At 37.2% G+C, this 27,115-nt stretch overlaps 1 protein-coding gene across 4 annotated transcripts; it reads right to left on the bottom strand.

Annotated features, from left to right (window-relative positions):
* Positions 1-3,726: 3,726 nt before the first annotated feature.
* On the bottom strand, positions 3,727-25,109 carry LOC136101213 (coagulation factor XI-like). 4 transcript variants are annotated; one of them, XM_071807588.1, is made up of 15 exons: positions 25,058-25,109; positions 24,453-24,511; positions 21,434-21,596; positions 20,647-20,753; positions 18,936-19,095; positions 18,265-18,374; positions 15,444-15,603; positions 14,578-14,687; positions 14,330-14,489; positions 14,104-14,219; positions 13,657-13,831; positions 11,569-11,744; positions 11,166-11,261; positions 9,272-9,411; positions 3,727-6,381 (listed from the first exon to the last, which is right to left on the bottom strand). In XM_071807588.1, exons 1-15 carry the CDS (start codon positions 25,063-25,065, stop codon positions 6,358-6,360), a joined length of 1,764 nt encoding a protein of 587 aa, XP_071663689.1. In that variant the 5' UTR covers positions 25,066-25,109; the 3' UTR covers positions 3,727-6,357. The 4 variants fall into 4 exon arrangements, with proteins under 4 accessions (XP_071663689.1, XP_065693218.2, XP_071663688.1 ...); XM_065837146.2 differs by lacking the exon at positions 3,727-6,381 and adding an exon at positions 7,508-7,853; XM_071807587.1 differs by lacking the exons at positions 3,727-6,381; positions 11,166-11,261 and adding an exon at positions 7,508-7,853.
* Positions 25,110-27,115: the final 2,006 nt, after the last annotated feature.

Raw genomic sequence — 27,115 nt, forward strand, 5'->3', positions numbered from 1 at the left:
ACGTCAAGGTAAGCGTTATGTACTTACAATGGTGGAAGCAACCACTGGATGGTTGGAAACATATGCCGTACCTCACGCTACAGCCCGAAATACTATCTTGGGCCTTGAGAAGCAAGTCCTCTGGCGGCACGGTACGCCAGAAAGAATTGAATCAGACAATGGTACTCATTTCAAAAACAGTGATATAGACAATTGGGCCAAAGAACATGGTATTGAGTGGGTATATCATATTCCATATCATGCACCAGCCTCTGGGAAAATTGAAAGGTACAATGGTTTGTTAAAAACTACACTAAAGGCACTTGGTGGTGGAACCTTTAAAAACTGGGATTCACATTTAGCAAAAGCCACTTGGTTGGTCAACACTAGGGGATCAACCAATTGAGCCGGGCCTGCCCAATCAGAAATTCTACGGACTGTAGAAGGAGATAAAGTCCCTGTAGTACACATGAAAAATATCTTAGGAAAGGCAGTCTGGGTTACTCCTGCCTCAGGCAAAGGCAAACCTATTCATGGGATTGTTTTTGCCCAGGGACCTGGCAGCACCTGGTGGGTGATGCTTAAGGATGGAGAAGTTCGGTGTGTACCTCAAGGGGATTTGATTTTAGGTGAAAATACGCAATGCTGAACTGTATGATGTGAATTGCCGCACTAACAATGTTTAATAAGTGTCTTTCAGATCAAGACAATGGTGATGAAACTAGAGCTAGCTTCTTCGAGTGGCGCCTGACACCTTCTTCAAAGTTGGTGTCCTTAACCCACAAACAGTGGTCATGAGATGCACTTGTACCATTTTTCCTGCCCTGGGAGACTGTTGTGACAAAATGAACTTAATGAACTTTTCAAAGGATGGTCCACTGATTAATTACTCCTGTGTATATATGTACATATGTATATATATATATAGTAGTAGTGATTAATTAGATTGTATTGATAGATTGTATTGATAAGGTTTAAGTATTCAGTGAATGTCATATTATAAGGGGTGGAATGTCCTGGTTTTGTTAAAAACAAGTTTCTTTTTTAGTGAATTTGCCTGTCAGCTAAAGCCTTCATGTTAGCTGCATTTTCCTGGAGAACCCAACACATGTTTTGCTTAAACCTAGCAATGGAATGCAAACTTATTGATAAGCACGGATGGACATCTCGCGAGAGGGGCAACGAGAAAACTGATGACCGAGAGACTGACCAATGGTGTATAACATTCCATTCACGTGAATACTTCATATAAAAGTGGGAGATCACGAGGATCTCGTCCCTTTGCCCTTTTCCCTTTTTTCCTCATGGCTGACATTAGGAGAGGACCTTGCTGGTCGTCCCTGTGAACTGAGGCCTAGCGAGAGACTGAATCCAGCTCCGGTTGGCTACAGAGTCTAATCCAGGACTTTGGGTGCTGGCTCTACAGTTGCTGAGACTTACAAGATTGGTTTTGTATATTTTGTATTATTTTCTCTATTCTTATTAGTAGCATTAGTAAAACATCTTTAACTTTTCCAACTCTCTTCTCTCTGTCCTTCTTTCCCTCCCGATCGCCTGTCCTGAGTGGGAAGGGGGGAGAGGGAGGGGCAAAAGGGGGAAGTGGGGGGGGGAGGAGGTTAACAATACATCTGCCAGGGTTTGATTGTCACCCCGCAATCTTAACCCTCGACAGGTTATAACGTGTAGTAGTAGTGTGTGAAGGCCAGGCGCACACATAGCTCCCCAAGCTGAGGTTTCCTCCAACTCTATCTCCTCCAGCTCCCTGATTCAGGGCCAAACAACTGTGCTGTGCCCCAGCTGGCCTGGAGCCAAGGCCCCCAGGGTCAGCTGATGTGCTCGGGTCCTTGACTGTGGTTTTCAACAGTTTTCATGCCTGTTTATTGAAATGTGAAATACTATGAGGTTCCATAGAGAACAAATAGCATTTGCTTAGCTTTTGTAAACCTACCTGTCGTCTTGTCTCTTAATATCCTGGTGCCATGCAGAAAAGTGGAGCTAAACATATCCATTGTCTTTGAACTCTCAGAGTTCTACAAATGAATATGCTAATTTAATTATTTACTTTTATTTATCAGCTACAGGAACAAAAATATCCTTTTTAGATCTACTGATCATATTTATTAATCCAAGATATGCCAGAACAAGTTCGCCTTCTCACCATAGCTCCTAAACACAAGCCAAATTAAAGCAAAAGTGCCATCTAGTGACAAAACTACTGAAAGTTATTTTATAATAGAATACATGACAACACTTCTCTTTTTCCTTGAAATTTTATCTGAACATGTAATGAATGTTAAATAAATCAGAAGCTGAGAGTCATAAAAACCTTTCTGTAGCTAAGCAGAATACCTTTACTGGTAAAAAATATACAACCTCTTCATTCCATTTTTCATGTTTATAATTATTTTAATGCTCTTACCAGGCCATTCTGCACATCTTAAATTTTGAACTCTTTGAAGTCCTAAGTTTTGGATTATGTGGCTTCATCAAACATGAATCATACAAATGTTTCACTAACTCTTCACCACAAGTTCTTCCAACAAAAGAGTTCAGAGAATTAACGCATTCAGTTAAGTTTATGGCACCAATTCATCTGTCAAAACAGTGAAATACAGGAAGCCCAGAAGAGACAATCAGCTCTAAAGCTGACATACCTGTGCCTTTCCCCTCCTACACCTGCCCCAATCCCTCATGAGATGTGACTGCTCCTCTCTCTTTCCCCAGTCATACTGGGTGATCTGTTGAGTACATCTTGTTCCCAACTCAATGTGTTGGGCACAAGTTCAAAACCAAAATGCTTATCCTTAGAGCTCTCAAATGGTAAGCCATGCGTGAGAATCACTCACAGCACAGAAACACAGAGGATTCAGTAGCACTATAGATGGTGTTTCCATAAGTAGCACTTTTCCATCAGCAGCACTCAGCCAACAGAAATGACTGAAAAAGTAATACTGTACTATGGACATATAATGCAATAAACCTCAGGGAAACTACATTACCCATTAGTACCCCAGGATAGTGATTTATCCAGATTTCCTATGATTAAAATCATAGCATTCTTCACATCACTGTACATGACCTTTGGGGGCAAAAATGAGGTTGACAATTTGGACTGCTCCATCCATGCAGAGAAGTAAATCATGGCAGAGGTGTGTGGTAAGAAGCTCAGGTCTGAGCACAGCACAGTCATGTTAGGGCAACACTGCACTTCAGACAAGTCTACAACTTCCTAACATATAAAGAGCCAATAAGTCCATTTCTGCACTATACGTCATTAACCTTCAGGTCTTGGGGTATGGTTACACAGACCTGGAAGGGATGTCTATGTGCTCCATCATGTTTTCAGTTTCAGATGCCCGGGTGAGTACCTACTATTTGGGCAGGACTTCCTTTAACTTGCACTAATTCTTGTTTTATTTGTTCCAACTCCTCTCTCAATAACTTCAGCTTTAGTTCTTATCAGCTCTTTTTAATGTCTTCTTGCATACCCTGTGCATATAGGCGTATTCCTTCAGTGTCATCATCCATCTTTCCTGGTCTTTACAAACAAACCACATAGCAAACAAACAAACACCAAACAAACACACACACACAAAAACAAAACAAAACAAAACAAAACAAAAACACAAAACACCACCTTCCCCTCTCTCCATTTGCACATTTGCATGACACATAGCACAAGAAGTCCTGAAACATAACTGCAGCAAAGCTTATTTTATTCAGTGACAAGGAAAAACTAGTGCACTTATCTCTGAAGACTGTCTCCAGATCTCTTTTCTAGGACCTTATCAAAACAAACAAACATTGAGATGCAAAACAACTGTTTTACACCTCCATTGAATGACCCAGGAAAAAAAAAAAATTATTGTAACAACAACACTCCATAGTAACTCTAATACATCTATAAATATCTATAACATGATTTACAACACAAAGACCACAGGAAAAAACAATTAATTTACTATTCCAGGAAATGTTGGACTATAAATATGTACAATTTCATAACAGTTATTATTGTTCAAAGAGGCAAATTAATGTTACCCTTTATTTGAAGTGGAAATGCATTTTATAATATATTATAGTGCAGATATCTCATAAACAAAATGAGCTACCAATAGCTTTCCAAATAATCCTCCATAGATACTGGAAATCAGACAGAGAACAAGAATCCACATTTTAACCGAGTTCTCCTGCTGCGAAGACTACAACCATCAATTATTTTTATTCCATCCAGTTTCATATTTTTCAGCATCTGAGATGCATTTTTGATCACAGCAGAATAATAATTTTTCACAGAACAGATAAAACGTATACTGAAAGCTTATCCAATTTATTCACTTCCCCTCTTCATGACAAGCAGAGGAAATGGGCATACTTGGTGATCTCTTCACATTTTCACTCTAAGAATTTTTAATTCTCCCAGGCAGAAGAAATAAGAGGCCTTGTGTCATCTGATTTCCAGCTCAGGTCACTTTCAAGAAGACATACTTCAGTCTCAGACATTAGGCAAAGCATCAGCAGTGATAGAAAATGCAATGCAAAAGTGGTTTAATGGGAAGCTGGTTTTGTTTGGTTTGTGATTCTATTAGAATGACTACAGAGAAGACTATTAGAAGTTGAAGAGTCCACTTGAACAGCAGCACAGTATGCCTTACTTTATGACAAACTAATTGTTCTTCAGACTATCACAGCACACATAAAGTGTTTCATCTCTGCCTAAACAGCACTGTAAATTTCTGGGATCAGGGACCTTAATCTGTATGAAAACTCAGGGCAGCCTAATGTTGCCATTCAAAATATCGACAGCGGTGTTTGCCCCTTGCAAGATTTCTGTTCATCCAGTATAAGTAAAATTAGGAGCTTTATTGATTTTCAGTGTAACTAAAGAGCTGAATATAAGACACTGCCAAAGACACTTGCCATTAATCAAAAAAACAACTAAAGCACCGGTGATTATGCTCTGTACAAACATAAATAGAGGCAGATTTAAAGTCCAGGCTTTTATTTAATGAGATTGAGATAAGTTTTGTGGTTGTTAGTTTGGGAGATAGAGGTGAAAGGAGAATAAATAAAGGTCATAAACTGCCTCTCATTTAGTGCAAGCTACATATTGACACCAGAAAGCCTAAGCAACATAGCACTTGAGAACACCAATGCGTTTCTATCTGTGAGTCTAAAAGTCTCAATGAATTACATATTATGCTGATACATTTCACAGAAGGTCAGATGTCCCTCATGTAGTTGTTCTTAAACGAAATCATCAGGACTTTGTATAGCTACCCGAAACTCCTGCGTTCTCCACATAATATCTATCCCTCTTACTCACTTTTTAGCTATCAGGAATTTGTTATCGATGAATAGACAACCAGTGCAAAACTTCACTGAAAAATATCTGCTCCAGGTGAAAATACATTGAAATAAGTTCTTTTATCTAGTCAACACCTGCTGATGAAAAATGTTTGCAGTCACCAAAATCCCTTATGCTTTCCACAGGAACGACTAAGTTTCCTTAGGCATATTGCTGTCACCAGAAACAAAACATGAAGCTTCAGAGGTCTACTGAGCTGTCATTCCTCTTCATTACACCAATAGACACAACCCAGAGAGTCTCATAGCAAAGAACAAAACAAAAAATAAAGCATAGCCATACATTTTGTGTCCATTTGAAAAAGAAGCTGATGACAACACTATTATGAGGAAGCATTACGGTTACCACTTCAACATTGCATGTGCTCCTTAGCAAATACACAGTTTCAGTATTGGCAGATGAGTATTTCAAATGGTCTCTTGACGATTCTTCAGAGAGTTTCAGTCTCTGTTTTCGTATTGAAGTAATTCCTTTGTTTCTTCAGCAGCTCTTTTCCAGCTGTCTTCATTCCTGCCCCATGGGGACAGAACCACATTTGAATGCCAGTAATCTTTTTTTTTTTTTTTCCCTGCTGTTTTTTGCTACTCTTCTCAGTCTCTTATTTAAGTCTCTAGGTTTTTGATGGCAGGTTTGCTGATGAGGTTTGCTGATATTTTAAACCAGTTGTGGATCAAAGCAAGCATGAAAGGGACATCAGCCTCCACCTTTATCTCCTATTCTGCTTCTGCAGTGTTGATAAAAAGTCCCAGTACAGTGATATGCCTTCCCTCTCCCCCTTGATCCAGTTCCCTCAACCACATGCCAGACTTTGCCTGTTGGCTCTCTGAACATCTGCAACCTCCATGGGGATTCCCAAAGCTGGAGACCTTCAATTCTGTGCACCACCTGCAATGCAATGCCCTGTGCCCCAGAGCCCACTGCAGGTGGGAGGGCAGGCAGCAGCCTTCTTTCCCAAGATGTGACTGCAGCAGCACCATTTCCTCTTCCCTCCTGTTATATTTGGACTGTTTTCAGCATTGCTTGAGATTTTGGTTCTTTAAGAAACAAACAAACAAAACAAAACCCCTCAGCCCTTGAATACGGCTTTGGACTTTCAGATTCATTAACTGCAGTCAGCACCGCATACCATGAGAAACACCCTGACCCCAGGAGCTCTTTGGACACTCAGGCACAGATACAACACTTTGTAAACTTGTGGTTGTGGATTTACATTTTTCCTGAGTGTTAGCTGCAAATAAGGCATCAAAAAATTAAATACAAAAATTATTTTCAGTTTTCTTCCATTAATTTGATGTGTTTAATTTCTGATCTTCACGACCTCATTTATTTGTGAAGCTACTCCTGCTGTTTGCCTCCACAAGATATACAGTGTGGGTGTGCGGCAATTATGAGTAGCACTCTAGAACATCTTTTCAGTAATTAATGTTGATGATTAGGAAACAAGCTTATGAAGTCTGGCAAAGACAAATGTTAAGTCCTGTGCCTTCCTTTCTGATTCAGTGTGAAATGCTTCCTCTTACTACGGGAAAATAATAAATTTTTTACTGCTGTTTCTTATAAACATATGTGTTAATTTTGGCCAAAAAACGTATTTGCCTCCTGACACAAAATAAGGAGAAAGCATAAAAGGAAAGAAGGAGAAAAAAGAAAATGAGAAATCTTTAATGAAGAGAGGCCAGAGATCTAGTTAATAAAACTATATTGTGCTGAAGACCAATGACATATGATGTCTCTAAAGGGGATTATTCTTCAATTGACTTTCTGGATATTCTGTTTCAAGGGAAGTAGATCCACAGAAATTAGAATAATGTAAGTGAAAGACAGCACTGGTACCATACTTGCAAAACTGTTACCTCAGAACTTTGCCAAGGCCTCTGTTTTTGTTTTCTCTGCTAGTGCTGGCTGTCACTTTTTTTTCTCTCTGCCTCAGTTTCCCTTACCCAAGCTCCTTAGTAAGTTTGTAACTGGTCGGCCCATTTCAAGCCAATTGGACAAGGGAGTGAAATCTCCATTGCTGTGTCCAAACTTCAGAAGTCAGGAGCAGCTCCCACCTCCATACATGCCCTGTAACCTCATCACTCTTATTTTATGCTAGCAAGGACAGAAGAAATCAATGGTTCAGACATATTCTTTTTTTCTGCCGAATCAGTGACCACAGACTTCATTTTTATTACTGTTTTTTATTTAGTAATGGTAAAGTTCATTCATTCCTGCTTTTCTGCTTTCTTAATCACCTTTTACATTCCAAGCTAACAAGAAACACCATTTAAAAATGCTAATGCACTTTATCACATTGTTCCTAGGGTTATTATTTCATGACATCGCTTTGAATCATTAGGTAAGTCTCATGCTACGTAGTTTTTTCTATAATCCAGTCTGAATACTCGGCAACTTTTGTGTAGACACCCGGCTGCCTGGGGCGAGCACACCCTTCGCCCCAGCTGGTGATGCCCACCAGGTACCAAACCTCCTCATGCTTGCAGGAGAGAGGCCCTCCTGAATCCCCCTGTGTCACAACAGAAAAAGACAGAGCACGCAAGGAACAGCTCATGTCAGTATTTCTCTCTCAAAGAAAATCTTGATTAAAAGCAGCATCACGCAATGTTAACATCAGCATAACTGCCTAGATTTCAATTACTTTCGCCTAAGGCTAATTAACAGGATACTGAAGCAGGTTTTCTGTTTTTCTAGTAAATCGACTTCTAAATACTTTCCAGTCATTGCAAAAAAATTCCACTTTGCATTAAGGTTCAAAACTATTATGTTTTAGTTTGGTTGTTTGTTTTGTTTTGTTAATTTATCTACATACACTGATTTAAAATCCAGTGAAGACTACATGTGGTGGCGAGAAAAATAGGAAAAATGCCAGCATTTTCTCTTATGACCTTGGTTTTAGTACACAAACCTCAGTTGTCTATATGGCTTATCTTGTTTGAGTGATTCTGTCCTCGTCAGGATAAAACACCTCTCTGTTTTCTTTTCCTATTCCTAACTTATCTTTCTGAACATAGGGTTCTATAGTGTAGCTGTTCTGAGTTGGTGAGACAATAACAAGCGTGTTATTTTTATAGAACAGCATCTCCATGTTCTGGTACACTGTATCAGATAAAGAAAGCATAATTGGCATAGATGAAAACTTCCCACCTCTGGGTATTTTTATTCCTAATTACTCAATTCTGATCATAATAACAGTAACATTTTAATATAAAAATGTTAACTGTTAAATGCTTGAAGTGAGAATATTGTATTTGGTAGAAATTTAATCATACTGATCAGACTATTTTCTTCTTGCGTAAATTAACTCAGAATATTTAAGTTAATGGAAGTGCATGAGTTTACGGTTGAACAGAGAATTTGGATCACTGAACTCATGTTGTTGCGACATTTTCAGTTCTAATAAGGAACAAACCAATCTGCTCAGCTTGTTTTTAGCCTTCCTTTCCCCACGCATTTTAATGGCATTGCTAGCACCTTCCCTTCTGGTTTGTACACAGTGGATGCTTTAAAATAAGCTTTCATGTACTGTATTTCACGTCAAGAAATAAAAACATCACATAGGAAATCTGCTCCTGTTGGAGAAATGCTTTAAGATGCTATGCTTGCTCTCTTTGGATTTCTGATGCTCCAAAGGAGTACTGTTTTATTCCCTAAATGGATGAGATAGACATATATATACATATATATTTCACACACTCAGAGTTTCTTATCGTTGGAATCTATCCCTAATGATTTCAATGTCACATAAGAAATATTTTGCATATACTTTGATTTTTAGTGCTTCTGACATGCAAAAGCAACAAGCTAATCAACAGCTCTATTGGTAATCATATTTTTCTAATGGCAATTAAAATTACTTACTGTATTCAATTATATGTTAGAACAAATGGTTGGAATATATGATGACATACTACTTCATTTCATTACCTTACAAGCATCCCTTCCACCTTCATCATAGCCAGCACAGATCACTTTGTCACCTATTCTGCGCTTCCGGTACCTTGCCTGGCATTCCTCTCTTGACATGAGGGGCACCGTAGCCTTCTGAAGAATGTCCTCTACACGGCCTGTGTAACAGATGGTATGAACAGAGAGACATTTGGTCCTGGCAAAATAAAAGCTAAAACTCTAGAAATCCACATACAGTAAAATCACAAAGTTGGAGGCCTCTGCTTTTAGATGTTCATTACAGTGTTCTTCCTTTTTTTTGTATTAGTAAACCATGTAGTTTGCCTGCTAATTTGAACGTTTTTATAGTGACACTTTTTGTCTCATGCCTGGGCAAGTTCCAAAATTCCCCTGTGATTTGCAATGAATCCTTGTATGAGTACAGCTTTCAGGACATTGGCATTTGGAACCTGTCTTCCTGCTGAGACCATTGCTTTGTATTATTAACAATTATTTCTTAATAATGTGTTTTGATAGAATTGGAACATCTCAACCACCAAATCTGTGCTGCTCCACACCCTAGTCGATTACAGAGAGTAAATACGAGTAATTGAGAAGCAGGCTTTTCTTCAAAATTAACAGCAAAAATTAGCCTATACAATATCTGCCTTCAAATAGAAAGGTGTATAAAGTAAAGTACATTGTTTAAGTAAGGTTTTTAAATATACATAAAATATATATATATGTATATATTATACATAAATAAATGTAAAACCAGACCCAGCTAATTGACAGCTACTTGGCCTATTTTCATATAAAATCAAAGGAGTTCAAATACCATCTACTATCAAAACACAAAGGTCATTGGCACTGTTTATAATCAGCCTTCAGAATCGTAAAAGCAACATTCTTCAATGTCTAATTTCTGAAGTCGTATGAACATAATCACATTAAAAAAAAAAAAAAAAAAAAAGGCATGTGTTATTCAAAACCCCACAGAGTTCAGTGATAAGTCTGTTGGCTTTTTTTCAGCTGGGAGCACAGAGAGGAGTGTGCGTCCAGATATACACTATTTTTTGTCCGCTTATTGAGCTGGAATCTAAGGAAATGTATTTGAGTATTGTATAGCATATATTTAAGGTTACATTCTTATATATTTCAAAGTGCTGATTCAAACAATTCATTAATATTTGTTAGGATCTGTTTCAATTTTTGTGTTGGAGCACAGAGTTATTTAGTGGTAATTCTATATATATTTCATATATGTTTTAAGATGTCTTAATAGAAGAAGATTATAATTAACAATTATATTACATTGTTGGCTGAATAAAAATAATCGTAGCCAAGCGCATAGTAGAATTTTCTTAAAAAACCCCACAGCAAAACAAAACCTGGCCTAACTGTAATCAAATGTTCATCAGTATAATGCAGGAAAATGACTAATGAAACCAAACAAGTTATGCAATTACTACCGGAATAACTGACATCAAGAGTCACACATTCAGATCATCAGCTCAGGCCTTTTTTGGCAACTTCTGTTCAGATCATGAGCTCAGACCTTTTTTTGGCAACTTCTTCTTTGCCTTAGAAATTTTTGGTACTTTATTTAACCTGCAACTCAATGTTTCTTAGTAAAAATGAAAAAGTAATAATGAAGTATTTTCCTTGCACACATATTATAAGCTGAAATCAAAAGGTCTTGCTGTATCTGATATCCTTAAATTTCCTCAGTTAAGACACTCCGTCTCTCTCTTTACTCTGTCATGGTACCTGAGCTGCATTAAGTCACTGGACTAACTTAAGAACTCCCAAAAGTGATCAACATTTGTAAAAGATCAGACTACACATTTGTACTAAAGAACATTAATAAGATCTGGAATAGGTAATCTACAGCTTCACAGCTTCTCATCATTGTTTAAATATTTATCTGTACCTTTTTCTTTCCTGTAACCCCATCCAATTACCCAACAGTCAGTATAAAGTATGTTAGCATCTTCTTTTGATGGCAGGCAAATAGGCAGTTGAAGATCTAAAATATGATTAAAAATATTAGTTTGACTGGCAGAAACAACTGCAACATTAAGGTTTTGTGGGTACCTACATGACCCTTGATGACAGTCTCTGTGTTATGCTTTGTCCCTTACACAATATATCATTCCAGTTGCATGAATAAAAGCCACCCATTTTCTTTTCAAAGCAAACAGAATGAGATTCTCCTCAAGCCCCAGTAACTGCATGTCAAAGGAAGCCAGCCCAGGTGTCCTGTACTGCCATACCAATACCAGCCCTGTGTCATCCTGCACATATTCAGAATTCCTCTGAAATACATTACCTACCAGTGAAATTCATGGGCTTATCAAGTTTCATTAAAGCAATGTCATATCCAGTCTGGGCATATTTATACTGAGGGTGAACAATAATCTCTTCCACTTTGAAGAAGGGCGTATCCTCATTTATTTCTGATTGTTTTAAAATACCAGCATAAACATGCCAAATGTTGGGATTCGCAAGACTGAGGAAAAAAGACAAACAGTCATTCTATGGCAAAATATTTGCTCTGATTTAGAGTTTGTATGCAGATGTCAGCATCTTCCATTAGTCCTGAGTGTACAGTGAAGAGCATTGAGGTCATTCTTTCCATTTTTTATTTTCACACTTTCAGAACTAAAAAACATTTCATTTTGTCCATTCTCTCCACTTCTGCTTCTTTCTGTTCCTCTCTCTATTCATGTATTCATCCCCACATCAGTTTTCTCTCTATGCTCAGACTCTCATTGTCCTGATCCTTCTTCATCCTCTTTCGCTGCCTTTTAAAATTTTCTATTCTCCTATTTAAATATATATATATATATATTTTTTTTTTTTTTTTCAGGGGTCTAATGCAAACACTGAAGCCCTGAAGTAGTAAATGAGATTCTTTCCATTCATTCCAACACAGCAGATTTTCTCACAATAAAAAAGGGTTGGGAATAGAAATTCAAGTATATTGTGACATTTGTTTTTTAGGAAAATGACACTGGCCATGTAAATATAGATTAGAAAGTGTAATATCATAGATACATATTAAATGTTCCAGTTAATCTTTATGATTTCAACTTTCAGTAAGTTTAAGGGACATTTCATTGTGGCATTCTACTGTTATGGCAACCTAGAAATTTTGGTATATGCAATAAAAAAAGATGCAAAATTCTCTTAAAAATATATGTATATTTTTAAGATTTTATATAAGAATTCATAAATGCCAGTTAGGCTTAATAATTTCCAGTTAACATATTCTATTTTTTTATTTATTTTGAGGGCATATCTTCTCCCTTTGTCTTTTATTATATTGGTAACTTCTACACTGGATAGAAGGTAGAGAATGATACTTTTTATATAGGGTTTTTTTAGAGAGTTTGACTGTTTTTATAATGCTTGCCACTAGAGGCAAAATATTGGCAATACTATTGCACGTGAAAACAATAATGCGTAACATAATACACTGCATAAGTAAAAATGTCTGATTTTGGACCACGTTGCTAGGTCAACACATTTTCTTTGAAGCACTTTATCTGTTACCTGTCCTTTTCCTGCCAGACTGCATTATAGTCTTATGCTTTCCACTCTCTAAATGACAGGATAACCTGGTTTACAGGTGGACAGGTAATTTAATGACCCAAATCTGATGGTAATTTGATTAACACTACAGACTGTATGCATCAATATGAATTAACAATGGCTTGGATATTGCTCACTTTAATTTTTATTCTTACAACTGAAATCTGCATTAAAAATAGGGAATTAATTGACCGACAGAGAGAATTAAAAAAAAAAAAAAAAAAAAACCTAAACAAAAAAAAAAAAACTGTTGAAGGAAAACCAGGACAACTGCGATGTGGATTTTTCATATAAGGCAGAGATAGGTAGCTCAGGTATGAGAAGCAGCCTAATAGGACTCCCACAGAGATCAAATAAGTTAACTAGCTGAGCTATCTGCTGCTGAAGCTATCAGATAGCATCACCTTCCTAAGTGCCATGCAGAAATCTCTGAGATAAGTAATTCAAAGTTTATAAAATATAATAACCTAACAACAGATTTTCCTTGATAAATGAAATGATGTTACTGTAAGAAAAAGCTAATATCGCATGAGAATATCTAAGTTTCTGTAGGTATCTGGTGTCTGCTTTAGAATTTAATCTTCTAGATGCATTAAAATAATTCCACATCAGTAGCACAATACTATGTTACAAAGGGACAAAGTATGGACTTCTAGTTATGTTAAGAATATGAATTTTCTACCTTAGAAGTTCACCTTTTGGTTACATTAGATCAGTTTATTTTATTCTAGTTCTCATTTTTATTTTTCTGAAAGGTGGGTCTCAACTTATCTCACACTTCAGACGAAATTTTTGGTTCTATTTGTACATTTACATCTAGGCCTCACCTCATGACGCAGTGAGCAGCTGTAAGAATCCACTGGTTGCTGATGATGGAGCCCCCGCAGACATGTCTCCGACGAGACAACTTGACGTGCAAGCTGACCTGCCATGGCCACTCACCAGGGGCAGAGTCTGTCCCTCCAACGATCCTAATAGTTCTTGCAGAATGCTGCATACACACTACAGAAACAATTCAAACCTGTGCTTAAAGATAATTTACACTCACCGGTGAAAAACGAAGATGGAGACCACTGCTGATCCCTGAATAGGGACCAATCTATTGCAAAGAAGGTGATACATGATACATGATACATTCTAATCCCATTAAGATTTATGATCATAAAATCTGTTCAAACCAAGTTCACAGTGCTACTCTTGGTGTTTACAATGTGAAAACCTGGCCTGAAATCAGTTAAACCCTGTCTCTTTTACACAAAAGAAGTTTTACTCACCAGTGCTGGCTTTTTTTTTACATAATCTTAGTGAGTATCCAGAGATCCTTCCTGGCCCATGTACTATTTTCACTGGAGATCCATTCGAGGACATTCTTAGGTGACACTCACACTTCCTGCCAATGAATTAATGCAAAGATTATTATGATAATATATATCATCCTCCCATCAAGCCTGCAGAATGATTATTTTGGCAATCTTTGAACATTTAAAAAAGATATCTCACCCTTCCTCATTGCATGAATCTTGGAGGGAAAAGTAGGTAAAAAACTGGCAGCGGATCACCTCTGTGCAAACCTGCTGACAGGCTCTGTGTCCTTTAGTATAAGTGACATTCAGTTCATCTCCCAGAAAATTCATATGCATGTAAGTGCGAGAATTGCAGGCTGTAAGAATGAGCGCATTCCAAGCATCAAGAATTCTATCAATTTGATTAATTCAAAGTTACTGTTTTAATTGTAATTTATTGTTTACCAGGAAAGGATCTTCTGCAATTTAGGAGACCAAAGCCTGATACAGCATTTTCTCGTGATGTAAGTGCCTCTGGTATCCCACTTGTGGATGTCTTGAGAAGGCATAGATTTCTAAAATGAACAATTTTTTACAATTACTGAAGTTGTTCTGACATCCTAAAATTGATTGTTTGGGTAGTGGAAAGAGAAGGTTCTTTCTTAAATATGTTTTTTCTTTCAAGTTTCTATCTGTAAACGTATTTCATATGAAAATGCATTCACTGAGTTCACGAGTTCACACTAAACTTCTGTAATTTTGTGAAATGTCATATGACTGTATTACTAAAGGTGGTATAGTATGTATATATATGTACAAAGGGTGACTTTAGATGACACATGCCCTCTCAGCTTTGTTTCTCCCTGAAATTCTTTGAAACTTTGTTCTTAAGTTCCATATGGAATATAAATTTTTAACCATTCTCACTAATAAGTGTGAAAGATCAATAGAAACATTTTTTAACCTGGTAACTTTATTGAAGATCTTTTCAAGTAAATAACTTAATACTGCTAGGAAACCGGATGACTCTTTTGATAATTTCATAAAATTCAGCTTTAAGTCATTAAACCAATCTGGAAACTTGCTGTCTCTTTGATGTGTATAACTCTTTTCTGTGAAACAAAACCCCTGATCACACTGGAGAACAGAAGAAATGCCCACAGGGAATTATAAACTTATGAATATAGAACATTAAAAGCTGTGCTTCACTGAGAATATCCTTTTAACAAAAATTTTCATAAGTATAAGAAAATAGTTGTTAAAAAATACTGTGTGTTTTAAAAAAAAAAAAAAAATCTACTTAGAGAATTAAAGTTAGTTGTCATATTCACCTTTGGGATTCTATTTGCCATTCCCTGGTAAAGAATGTGAAGAACAAGCACTTCGGAAAATATGTACAAATAGTTTGGCAGACAGAGATATCAGGAGTGAAAAAACTTGTAATATTAATTCCTGAAAATTCTTGATCTTCAAAAATGTCCATTTGACAATCTGTATAAAACAAGAAGAGAATATAAAAAATGTCATTAGAATAGTAAGGTTTACATATTATAGGTTTCTATCCCTATTCACATTTTCCTTCTTTTGTTACTGATAAGCTGGAAAGATAAAACCACATTTTAACCAAAAACTATTTCTTCAACAACATTTTTGAGTGTGCAAACTCATGGAGAGGACTAGTGAGAACAGATAAGGTTCATATAGAGAAAAAGAGAAATTACATGTTAGAATACAGATTTGCTAATCTAATAGGAAAGTCTTTCAATTAGGAACAGTGGAGATCAATGTACAAATCCACAGTTAGGAATAAATCATGGTAATCTAGGCAAAGGCTAAAATAATTAAGGTAATCAGTATGTCTAAGAGGATCATGGGAAGACTAGAAGAAAAATAATGAGATAATCCTCTTAACACTTTATTAAATGCTATTTACAAAGTAGGCAGGATAAGCAGGAGTAATGTACAGTCTGCCCTCTGACATGATCAAAATAACATAACAGAGGCTCAGCAGGATAATTCACACAACCAGACTACAGATATAAGAGTTACAGGAAGTGCCAACATGTTTAGAAAGAGAAGAATGAGTTCCAATCTCCAAAGATATACTTGAAGACCTAGTTAAAATCCCAGTGCAACAATAAAAAGGAGGAAAAAAGGAAGTACCATATGGAGGATGTTTATTGAAACTATCAAGCTGTAAAGACAGTAAAAACAGGGAAATGATCCAGAACATAAGATGTAGTGGCAGCAGAGAACTTCAGCTGTTGAGAAAGTACAACAGCCAAGTCAACACTACTCAATGATTTATGGAAACATACTGGGAACGCCTTACTACAGAAAGGGAAAAGCACTAAGAGAAGTAGAACTTCATGTGGCTCCTGTTAATTTGATACAGTTGATGACAATAATACCGAACAGAAATTACACAATAAGAATGGGGGGGAGCAGTGAGGGGAACACAGGAGACTAAGAAATAAGGGTCAATTAATTCTGACAATTAGTAGGTAAGATGACATGTTAAGGGGAAATAGAGTTCAGGACAATTGATAGTTTCTAAGGAAAATTATATTTAAAGCACAAATGTGGATCTGGAACTCCAGGGAAGCTAACCCATGACCTCGATGATCATGTTCAGTGGTCATTCATTCAATAGTCAATGGCCTCAAGGAAGTTACTTTGCAAAGGGCAGAAATACAGACAAATTACTGTGGATGTGTAATAGCATAAGGACAAAATCAGAAAGGCAAAGGCACAAAATGAAAGGCCAAATAAGAAAGAGCAAACTCTTGAAAGAAAAATACGCAGTACTATTCAATTAGCATTAAGAAAGCAGCTCAGGTTCTGCTCAGAGGAGCAGGAAAGCTAATGGCAAAGGACACAACAAAGGCTGAAGAACTATGTGGGTTGGTTTTTTTTCCTCTCTTCTTCATGAAGACAAACTGCAGTTAGATGATCAACAACATTAGCATTACTGAGCAGAGGGAAGAGGGGATGGCAGAATAGGAAGTAGAGAAATCCCACAATATTTATTATTACAGTGGTCTTAGAATCTGACTGAACAATTTAGCTTTTTGATGTTCATAGAGGTTTGCTGTGATTCCAAAAGCTTTGAAGGGAAACATCTATTTTTGAAATTATGATCGTAGCTGCCATGTCATAACTATCACAACCATGAATATGTGTCTTTCTAGTGTATCTTAATGCTAGAGTTTGGAAAAAAATATCTTCCCTCCATTCTCTCCCATTCAGATAGTGAAGGAACAGCTAAATTGTTTTCTTCTCTTTACAAAATTTTTTCTTCGTTTTTCTTCCTCATAAAATTCTTCACACTTGATTTTTAAGTGGCTTCATTTTTAAGATCTGAACAGAACTACTTTTTTAATGGTTTCTGAAGATTATTCCTACAGTAGCACTAGCAGAGGCTGAAGAAAACATATCAATACAGAAAAAAAGATGCAGAGCCTCTACAAAATGTGATTTCTACAGGAGCACCAGTTGTGAGCTAAAATAAGGGTATGTGGAAGCAGAAGAACATCACCATCATTAAGAAGGGAAAATACCACACAATAAGTCAAGGTGGAGGTAGACTGAAAAAAAAAAAAAAAGAAAAAAAAATTTAAAGATGTTTCAGTTGAGAATAAGACACACTGCACTCCCGAGTTTTGCCTGAGCAATGATGACAGGAGCAAGTACAGACACTGCTTTCAACACAAATCACCCACAAGACACAGAATACATCCCTTCATCTTAGCCAGTTTTATTAGAAAGCAACAGGTCTTCATTAAAAGTTTCTAAATGTATAGACACTATACAAACAGAATTTAGAAAGCTTTATATTCTTCCTGATCTTTGATTTTGATGGGATTTTATCTTTCATTTTTGTATTCACAGTACAGTGATAACATGCAATTTCATTAAGCTAATCTTATGATCTTCAAAACAGGTAACTGTTTTTGTAAGAAGAATGTAAAACCAGAAAATTTTAAAAGATCTGAATCTCCTTTTTGCCTGAGAGTACTAACTATATTGGTAAAATAAGTTTATATTAAAATTATATTACATAATGAAACATTTCTACATGTCAGAGATAGACTGCACCTCATCATCCACAGCCCTTAAAACCAAACTGAATCAGAGATTTTAAATAGTTACCCATTTCAGAAAGCTGGCATGTCTTCAAAGAGAATCCAGACACAACCTCATCAAGCATCTTTATGCTGGTTGGAGTTCCTACACTGGCTTGTTTCAAGAGGCATTTTTTACTGAGTGACAAAGAATAAAGAAAGTAGTAAGACAAAAGACCATCTTTCTTGGTCTATGCCATCCACCTGACCCCATAATTCCTACCATGGTGCATGTTCTGGCCATGGGCGAGAGCAATCTCCAAATAAGTAACAAAGCTAGCTGAACAATGCTTAACTTGTAAAATTGAGTAGATTAGCAGCTCAAAAATAGGCCTGATAAAAATGAAAGAATTTCCCTGGCTGCTCTGATGATGCTGTTTTCAGAGCAATAAGCAAAGCAAGATTTAACAAAGCAATAATGCTGCACACCTACCAATATAATTTGCATTTCAATATCTCCAGAGGATTTAAATTTTTTTCAGTGCTATGATAATCAAGTTTGGTTTTCTCATTGATGAGCAAATGGAAGCTAATTTACCACAGACATTTTCCTATCTGTGACTTTGAATAAACATTGCAAGGATGACAAGTCAAGGAAAAATTATTTCCTTGAATAAATTCTCACACCCTAGGCTGCTCTGAGATTTACTCTACTAAAGCACAGCACTGTCCAATGAGAGGGATCAAACCTGTATTTACCGAAAGCTTGCATTGTGAAATGTTTCTGAGGCATATGTAAAAAAATGACAACGATTGTCATTGGTACATCTTTTTTGACATTGTTGATAGCTGTCAGCCACAGTATCATCATAAATTTTCCCTTCCATATCCAGTCCTATGTGGACATCTGGACTGCAAGCTGCGAAAAAAAAAGAGACCAAGTTCTGAAATTGTGCTTTTATTCTTTTCCACACCCTGCACCCCAAAGTGTCCAAAAGATAGCAGCTTATATGACACAGCCCTCATAATCCAGATGCCACATCCCATGCTCACTTCAGTTACATCGTACTTCACATATAATTCTAGTAACAAAATGAGAAGTGTAGGTACAATATAGGGCTGCACAGCAGAGGAAAAATCTAGCAGACTTTGGGAGTGCTGCTGCCTCCATGAGAGTGGAGCTCTAATAGCTACAGCTGAGACCTTGATGACATTAATCAAATCCAGAAGTCAGGATTAATTCTGAAACATTCTTTCCCATTTCCAAACTAATAGAGCAGTTTAAAAGGTAAATTCTGTCCTCATAAGAAACAGCCTTCTCCCCTTTGAGTCAGAAGAATCCATTTACACTCCACAGAGGGAGAATTGGGACTGTGGGGTTTGAAATAGCTTTTCCCCACACACACAGTGCAGGTTTTGCCTCATGATCAGTGGGGTCTCTTCACAGAACATGAGTCAGCCAATCCTTGCTAGGGGCTTTAAGCATATATGGGTAGATTTTCATTTTAGTGATATTAGTTTGATTCTAGAGTAACTCCAGTTATATTAATTAGTCTATATAGCATAAAGAATTACATCCCACTGAAATCTATTTTGCTGGGCCAAAGCTACTCAGAAATACAAACGTGACAGGATGTTGGCAGGGAAGGTCTTCTGGAAGTCCTGACTGCGCTGAAAGGCAAGTGGCAAGCAAAAGCAAGCACAACTGTTTGTCAATAGCTGAAATGGAGAACTTGTGTAAATATCCATTTAACACTGGCTTATTGAGGTGCCATACCAATAAAACTACAGAATTAACCTGAAATACACAAGACACTAGTTTGCCTCGAGGTCAGGAAGTGAATAAATACATTCTTCCTTATGTTGTTTTTCTGCAGTGCCATGGTATGCTTAGAGCTGTTATACTCTCAATGAAATCATTATGATGATACAAGTTTAAAACATATTTAAAACAACACATTTAATAGACTTGAAATATGCCTGCTGATAACTCCCAGGTATGGCATGTTGACACTAAGACTCTGTGCATAGCACGCATATACTAAAAGATGGAGCAACATCACTGTGAATATGCACTTCTGTTTTGATGGGTATCTACTCTATAAAAGTTACAAAGCAGGGTGACACACGCCTTGTGAACAGCTTGCCGGAGGGGAATTGTAGTAGCAAACGAACCTTTAGAACTGCAGCTATCAGTTAAAGCATGTGCTCCTGTTTGCCCTTAGCAAATGAAATAGTGACTGCAGGAGCATAATTTCCACGTTACCTTCTCTAGGGAGCCTTGGTCGTGGATAGTTGGAGCTGAAGTGGAAGATTTTGCACACTGTATGAAAGAAATCTGGCAAAGAATATACCAATCACTGCTTGGCTGCTTCCCTAATTGTATTCCTGGTTTTGAAATGCTAATTTTCTAACATCTGCTACATGATATAGAGCATAAAATTCATACATGTCAATAACCGTATCTTACCACTAATTTGGATGTTACACTGTTTTAAGGAATGTCCAGAGATAGCTCCTTCCATATCCACTTTTGGCAGCATTTCTGTATCACTGTCTTTTAAGTAGCAGGAAAACCTGTGTTTTAAAATGTAGCAGTTTACAGCTTTTACAGCACAGTCCTTCCTAACGGTTTCTCAGGTGAAATGCAGGCTGCCCAATATCCCTGACCATTAAAATTTAGACAACAAGTGCAATTTGGAGAAAGACATGGTAGAGCTCCATCTGCTTTGTTGGCAATGGCATATTTGGTGACAGATGAGAATATACGGTGTTTGTAGGAGCTCCAAAAGGTCTCATTAAAGTGAGAAGCACAGCCCAGGGTCTAGAGGACAGAAATGTACTGGACATAGAGAGGGAGGACAGCCTCATCCTCTCATGCTGCTGATGTCCTTAATTGTGAGAAAAATATGCTAAAGAGAGGGTTGAGGAGTGCAGTAGAGGGGACCATTGGAGATGTGAAATTGCTCACATTGTCCCTCAGCAATAAATACGTGGTATGGAGGAAGGAGTGCACAGTCAGTTCTGTTCTCTTGGAAGGGTGGGTATTTGACCATGAAAGACTGGGCATTTCCAAATTTAATCTTTCAAATTTAAGTAAACACTCTTTTGGAAAACCAGTTTTAAAGATAGATGACATTGTTTTCCACTACAACCCTGAAGTCTCCCCGGTGTGCCTGTGTTCTGTCAAAACATTACTGAGTTCCTAAAATTACCCCAGGAGATAAGCAAAAGCCACATGAACACGAACATTTTACCTTTTTGCAGGATCTTTAGTCCATGTCGCAGGCAAATAGGTGAAGAGCAGACAGGTGGGATGGTAAGTACACACTACTTGGCAGTAATTGGCACTTGGTGTAAAAACCGTGGTGAGGTCACCTCCCTGGAAGTATGTGTTTTCATAGGTCTGAGTCACACATTCTGATATGGAATAATAAAATGCATAAATTATTAGAGATGCACACAGTTCACCAGGACAGGGTGAAACCACTGCTTCTCTTTGTCATTAATCTTGCTTTTTAGAGAGTCCTTGGGCAAGAGAAGAGGGTGAGGGAGGTGAGTAGCACAGTTCCTCTAAGAGTCTTGCCTTTGCTCTCCAGTAGAAATAAAACTCTCTACGGTGTGTCCCCCATTCCCTGCCTTGTCCCCAACGCTGGAGAAAGGCAGTTTGAGCTGAGAGAGAAGCTCGAGCAGCAGAATGGGCCACAAGGCAGATCTGCACAGCAGAGAGGGAAGGGACCTTCTCATGCTGATCTCAGGAGCTGCAAAAGCATCTTCTGAAAGAGACCAGTACAGGGCACCATTAAGAGGAAAACCAGAAGGACGTCCAGAGACCAAATAGAGTTAGTTGTACAGGAAGACAGTCCTATTTTGTTTAGGGATGCTCAGAGGCCAGAGTCACAGACGGTGCCACAGTGCACAGCTTCAGTTGCTCCCAGCATTTTATAAAACCTCTGCTCTCCACACTCCACCTTGAACCGCCTCTGCTTTACAATGAAGAAAATACTGTCACAGGAGTAGTGTCTCAGGAGCCATCCAGAATAAAAATGAGCTCAACTGTGGCCTCACATCTGCAAGCATTCATCACCAATCCCATCTTGAACTCTGTAATTAAACCCACTCACACTGCAATGAAGATACCCAAGCAGCATGAATCTGTTTCCATCTTTCAAAATGAAGAAGCCTGTAAGATCTCTTTGTTAAAACACACAAGAGGGGTAGCTTTGCAGAGGAACTTGCTCTCCCCTTGTATTTTGCTCTCTAAATGTGTAGCAAATCGGCAAATGTGCTGATTTTTATTCCTGTACAAAAGTGCTCTTTCTTAGCTAAAAGATAAAGATAAAATACTGTATTTTTATAGAATGGGAGGAAATCGAACTGAAAACATCTTATGTAGCTGGTTAATCTGTTATAACAGAGCTATCATACTGTATCAAAAGCTGTTTAAAATGAAAACAAATGGAAATATCATATTGAATTTTATAGTTTTAAAAGGTTATAAGTCAATTTCAATTTGTTAATGTGATTATCAACTATACTTAGGTAACTCTGTTTTCTACACAGGGGTAAGATAGATAATTTACACACACAATCCCCCCCTCCCCCCCCCAAAAAAAATATAAATTATTAGATATATGTGACGTATGTGCAAGATATGCTAATATCTTTTAAAGGTTAATTACTTGTTAACACTAAATTTGTACCTTATAAACATCCACATTTTCTGGTATATATGCTTTCAATATCTTTCTCTAAAAATCAGTATTTATTATTCTCAGTAGGGGTTCTTCACACAGATTTGTCATTAATCGAAAAGCATTTTATTTTCTATTAGAACACTGTACATGAATTCTAAAGTCAAAAGAAAAAAATATTGCAATTATATGCTGTATCAGTCATTTTGGATCTTATTTACCTTCTACTGTACAAATAAGACACAAAAAAAAAAATTATGCTGTAAAACTATGAAACTCTGAGTTCTGAACATTTTAATAAAAATGTTTCCTAGGTCTCAGAAATGTTTCAAGATTTTAGTTTTGCTGAGATTTCAATCCATGTAAAAATAAGTCCTTAAATAATACTACCTCTGTCAAACGGATTTTTCTAAAATCTGAGTTACCTAATTGTGTTCTGAGAAAACAGTTGATGCATTACTGACGATAAACCTGTGTTAGGTCTTAGTTGTAACTTATCAGAACAGGGAACTTCAGGGAAATGCAGTGCAATTTTTGTAGTTTGACTTTTGTTAACTGAACAAGGTAAATCATTAACACAGATTGACATTGAAAAAAATACACAATCACTAATTTTCCAGCATATCAAGAGAATTCTAAAAAATAATTTACAATAAAACAAGTGGTTCTGGAGTTATTCACACTTATTACAATAGTCTTTCAAGCATGAAGGTGTCACACAGACAATTTTTAAATCCATAATTTCATGCAAAGGCAATGTGTGAATAGGACCAAAGGTCAGTGAGGTTTGTTTCTTTAAAAAAAAATGGAAAAGGATGTTGGCTCTGAAGCTCAGTTGTTGTGCCCCAGTGAAGCTGCTGGGCTGAGTGGCTCCTGCACTGTGGCTGAATTAAAACACTGATTTATTAATAGACATGTTTTCTCATAACCAGATGCTCCTTGTTTGGCAGAATGCCCTGTTGACATTGAAGACCCCACTAACCTGTCCTAGTAGGAACTTACTACATTTTAGACTCCAGCTCTGTAGTTTAGAGAAGACTTTAATGCTGGCTCCAAGGACAGTGTCTGGGAAAGGGCTGCGGCTCCTCTGCAGCCAGGAAGAGGCGCCAGCTCACCTCAGCACCCATTACTGCAAACTTTAGAGACCTAGAATTTATTCGGGGGTGGGAACCAGGTTAGAGCACAGCCAGCTGAGAAGCACAGGGCTCCACTCAACCTCCTGGAACCCCAATTGACTCTTCCTAAGCTGCTGCTATAGCTGCTAACCTTGCTGTTGGGTGTAGTACACTGAGCATCACAGCAATATGCCAGATACAAGTTGGATGCAGCCTCGGTCCGACAGATAAAACTGCCCGTAGCATTGTCCCGTGTGCGCTGTGGGAGGTGACAGCATAGAAGGGTGGCAGGACCATGTCAGTAAAGCCCCATGTGAGTTATGTGAGTTACCCAAACTTAACCGAGAGCAACCCAGCAGGAATGAAGACAACTCTCTCGGGAACAGACTGCAGTTACTAACCATCTCCCCTACTAGAAGAGTTGTGTTACTCTGTGTGCCTATCTTAGAAATTATATATTCACTTACCACTGTAAACGGAAGCAAGTAAGAAAATGAAATAAAAAGTCTGATAAATCCAAATCATCCTAAAAAAAAAACGCAAAATCATTCTTTAGGATATGTTTATTAAAGGTGTATAATTAGTTTTGTAAAGTATCGCAAGGTACATCACCAATTTAGACTTGTACTGTTACACCATTAATTCAAAATGGCATTGAGAATTACAAATTACAGCTGTGATACGCAGTTATGGTATATATAAAGTAGCATATGAGAGCAACAAAGGTTTGTCCTTTACTTACGGTTGCAAGAAGCAACAAAGCTTACAACCACTCAGAGAATTTGTGCTTTGTTTTACAGTAGAATATTTATTCTTGCTTAGACTGGGAACAATATTCCATCAAAATGTTATTATTAATCCTGACTGTCCTGGTAGCTAAGTGGATAATACTATCAAGGGAGCAAACAAATGACTTGCACTTACTACTTTCGGTATATGTTATATGAATTTAAATCTTTTTTTTTTCCCCACATGCTATGACTTAAGCTGTGAAAGAAGCAATTAAATTAGCCACCAACACAATCCATAAATAGATCAACTTACACTGGCTTGTTATGAAATGATCACATACCTGAACATACAGCAGATCTGGATAAATGGATAAGGTCTACGCTCTGCTAAAAAAAAAAAAAAAAAAAAAGTCAACAGTTTGTGTTAAATATTACTGCGCCTGCAATGCTAACTTATGTTAATATTTACTTTGAACAGGTACTCTTTCTGTCAATGTTGTTACTGACCTTAGGTCACATTTTCAGAGCCTACATCATTCAGACTTTACTGAAATTAATGCCTGGGTTTTACAGCAGCTGAGCATCTGCATCTTGATGATATTTTAAAATAAAAGGTGAATCCCTGGTTCAGAACAGCCAGAGTATTTGGTACTAACAGAAGAACCTGTATAAACCGGGAATGAGATTCATCTCAAGAGTAAATTCTGAGCTGTGGCAGGGGGAAATCCACACAGTCAGTAAGGCTAGTGACTCAGACCCAAGCAAATGACACCATGATGAAACTACTGTAACTGAGGACAGAATCACCACCTATGGTTTTTTACTATTACACCATTTTCTTGAGGCATTCCCTTGGCAGATAGAGACAGATTTACTCTTCAACTATGTATTCTGTGCTCTGTTTTCTTTAGCATCAGTTCAAATTCTTATTCCTCCTTTTCAATACTCCGCAGAAATTATCTTGTCTTCATCTTCCAAGTAGTTTCACTGTGGTCCTTTCTACAATCCTGTTTCATTCTTAGATTAAATTAAGACCATCTTTAGTTTGCTGGAAGCCATTAAAAACAAAGCAAAACAAAAACCTGCTCACCGATATAAAATCTTGCAACAACAATAAGTCCAACTTAGTTTATAGCTGATCTGAATCACTTGTTTTTATTTCTACAACTCTTTTTAACATGAATAACCAAAGCAAAATCAATTGCAAACAAAATATTCTTCCAAATGTTAAAAAGGTATTTTGTTTCATAGTGAAGTTGCCAAAGGGACAACTCTTCCCTCCTTCTCACTCTTTTTCCTCTTTTCCTTTAGACTGAATATGCTGAAAAAACTGATAAATATGCTGTACTCAAAAAATATCTAGATCAAAAGATTTCACCCAACTGTGACCCTTTCAAGCATCCTGATGATTGAAATGACTTCTCCATGACTTATGGGCCAGCAAGGTTTCCAGTGCTTTCGTACAGAGGACGAACTGTCTCAAAGAAGGTCTTCATAGTCTCCTGTGTATCAATGTGCTTTACCCTGACATGCTTGTAGAAGGGGACTAAAATGTTCTCAGTTTCACAGCTTCCATTTTTATGTGCTCTCTTTTGTTTTAAGTGTGCAACAGTGACAAGGGAGAGCACAAGAAGGCTTTATTGCAAAATACAATGATAGTTCATCCCTGTAACATGAAGTGTTTTGAGACTAAGATGCCCGTGCAGCTCTGACCTTCAGCTCAGAAGATGAGATTTTCGATCAGCAATGGAGTATCATGGGAGTACAGCTCTGGGAAAGTATACCATGCCAGCTCCAGCCAACACCACTGAAGCCTTTCTCTACAACCACAGGTATGTCACTTAGTCTCTCTTTTCTCATCTCTAAAATAACGATAATCTTCCACACATCTGGAAAAATTATTACCTTTAAATTATAGAATTTTCATAATCCTGAAAGCAATCACAACACCTACCATCTATCTGAAAATTTATACACAAAACAAACTGAACTCACAAGTTTTTGCGCTGCTTGACCTGCACTAGTATTCAATTAAAAATTTATAATTTAAAAGTTTACACCACTGCACTGTTGCTCAAATCAGAGTTGTACTCCTCTACAGTGAAAATAATGTGTTATGAACTCTATGTTCTTGAATAAATAATTTCTTATTACATTATAGGACCTATTTATTGGAGGATAAATTATACACTATGCTGAGACATTCTCAGCTAGTATCAGTTTACTGAGTGTCACTGAAATCCAAGGAGATTACATTATTTAAATTAGAAGAGCTAGAAATTCAAAGTGCATAGAACATCAAAACCATCTAACACTCCTTATGTTCAAAAAGGCTCCACACATAAGGTTGCTGTTGTCTGAATTTCCTCTTATTCATTCAGTTATCAATAATATTCTGG

This window comes from Patagioenas fasciata, chromosome 4 (genome assembly GCF_037038585.1).
Source record: "Patagioenas fasciata isolate bPatFas1 chromosome 4, bPatFas1.hap1, whole genome shotgun sequence".
In the NCBI taxonomy this organism is placed as follows: domain Eukaryota; kingdom Metazoa; phylum Chordata; class Aves; order Columbiformes; family Columbidae; genus Patagioenas; species Patagioenas fasciata.

What these genes read in the sequence shown, in the direction of transcription:
- LOC136101213 (XM_065837146.2), bottom strand. An exon ending in GTGTAACATCCAAATTAGTG is followed by an intron (nt 19,096 to 20,646) that starts GTAAGATACGGT and finishes TTTTTTTCGCAG; the next exon opens with CTTGCAGTCCAGATGTCCAC. An exon ending in TAAAAAAAAAGCCAGCACTG is followed by an intron (nt 13,832 to 14,103) that starts GTGAGTAAAACT and finishes TTGTTTCTGTAG; the next exon opens with TGTGTATGCAGCATTCTGCA.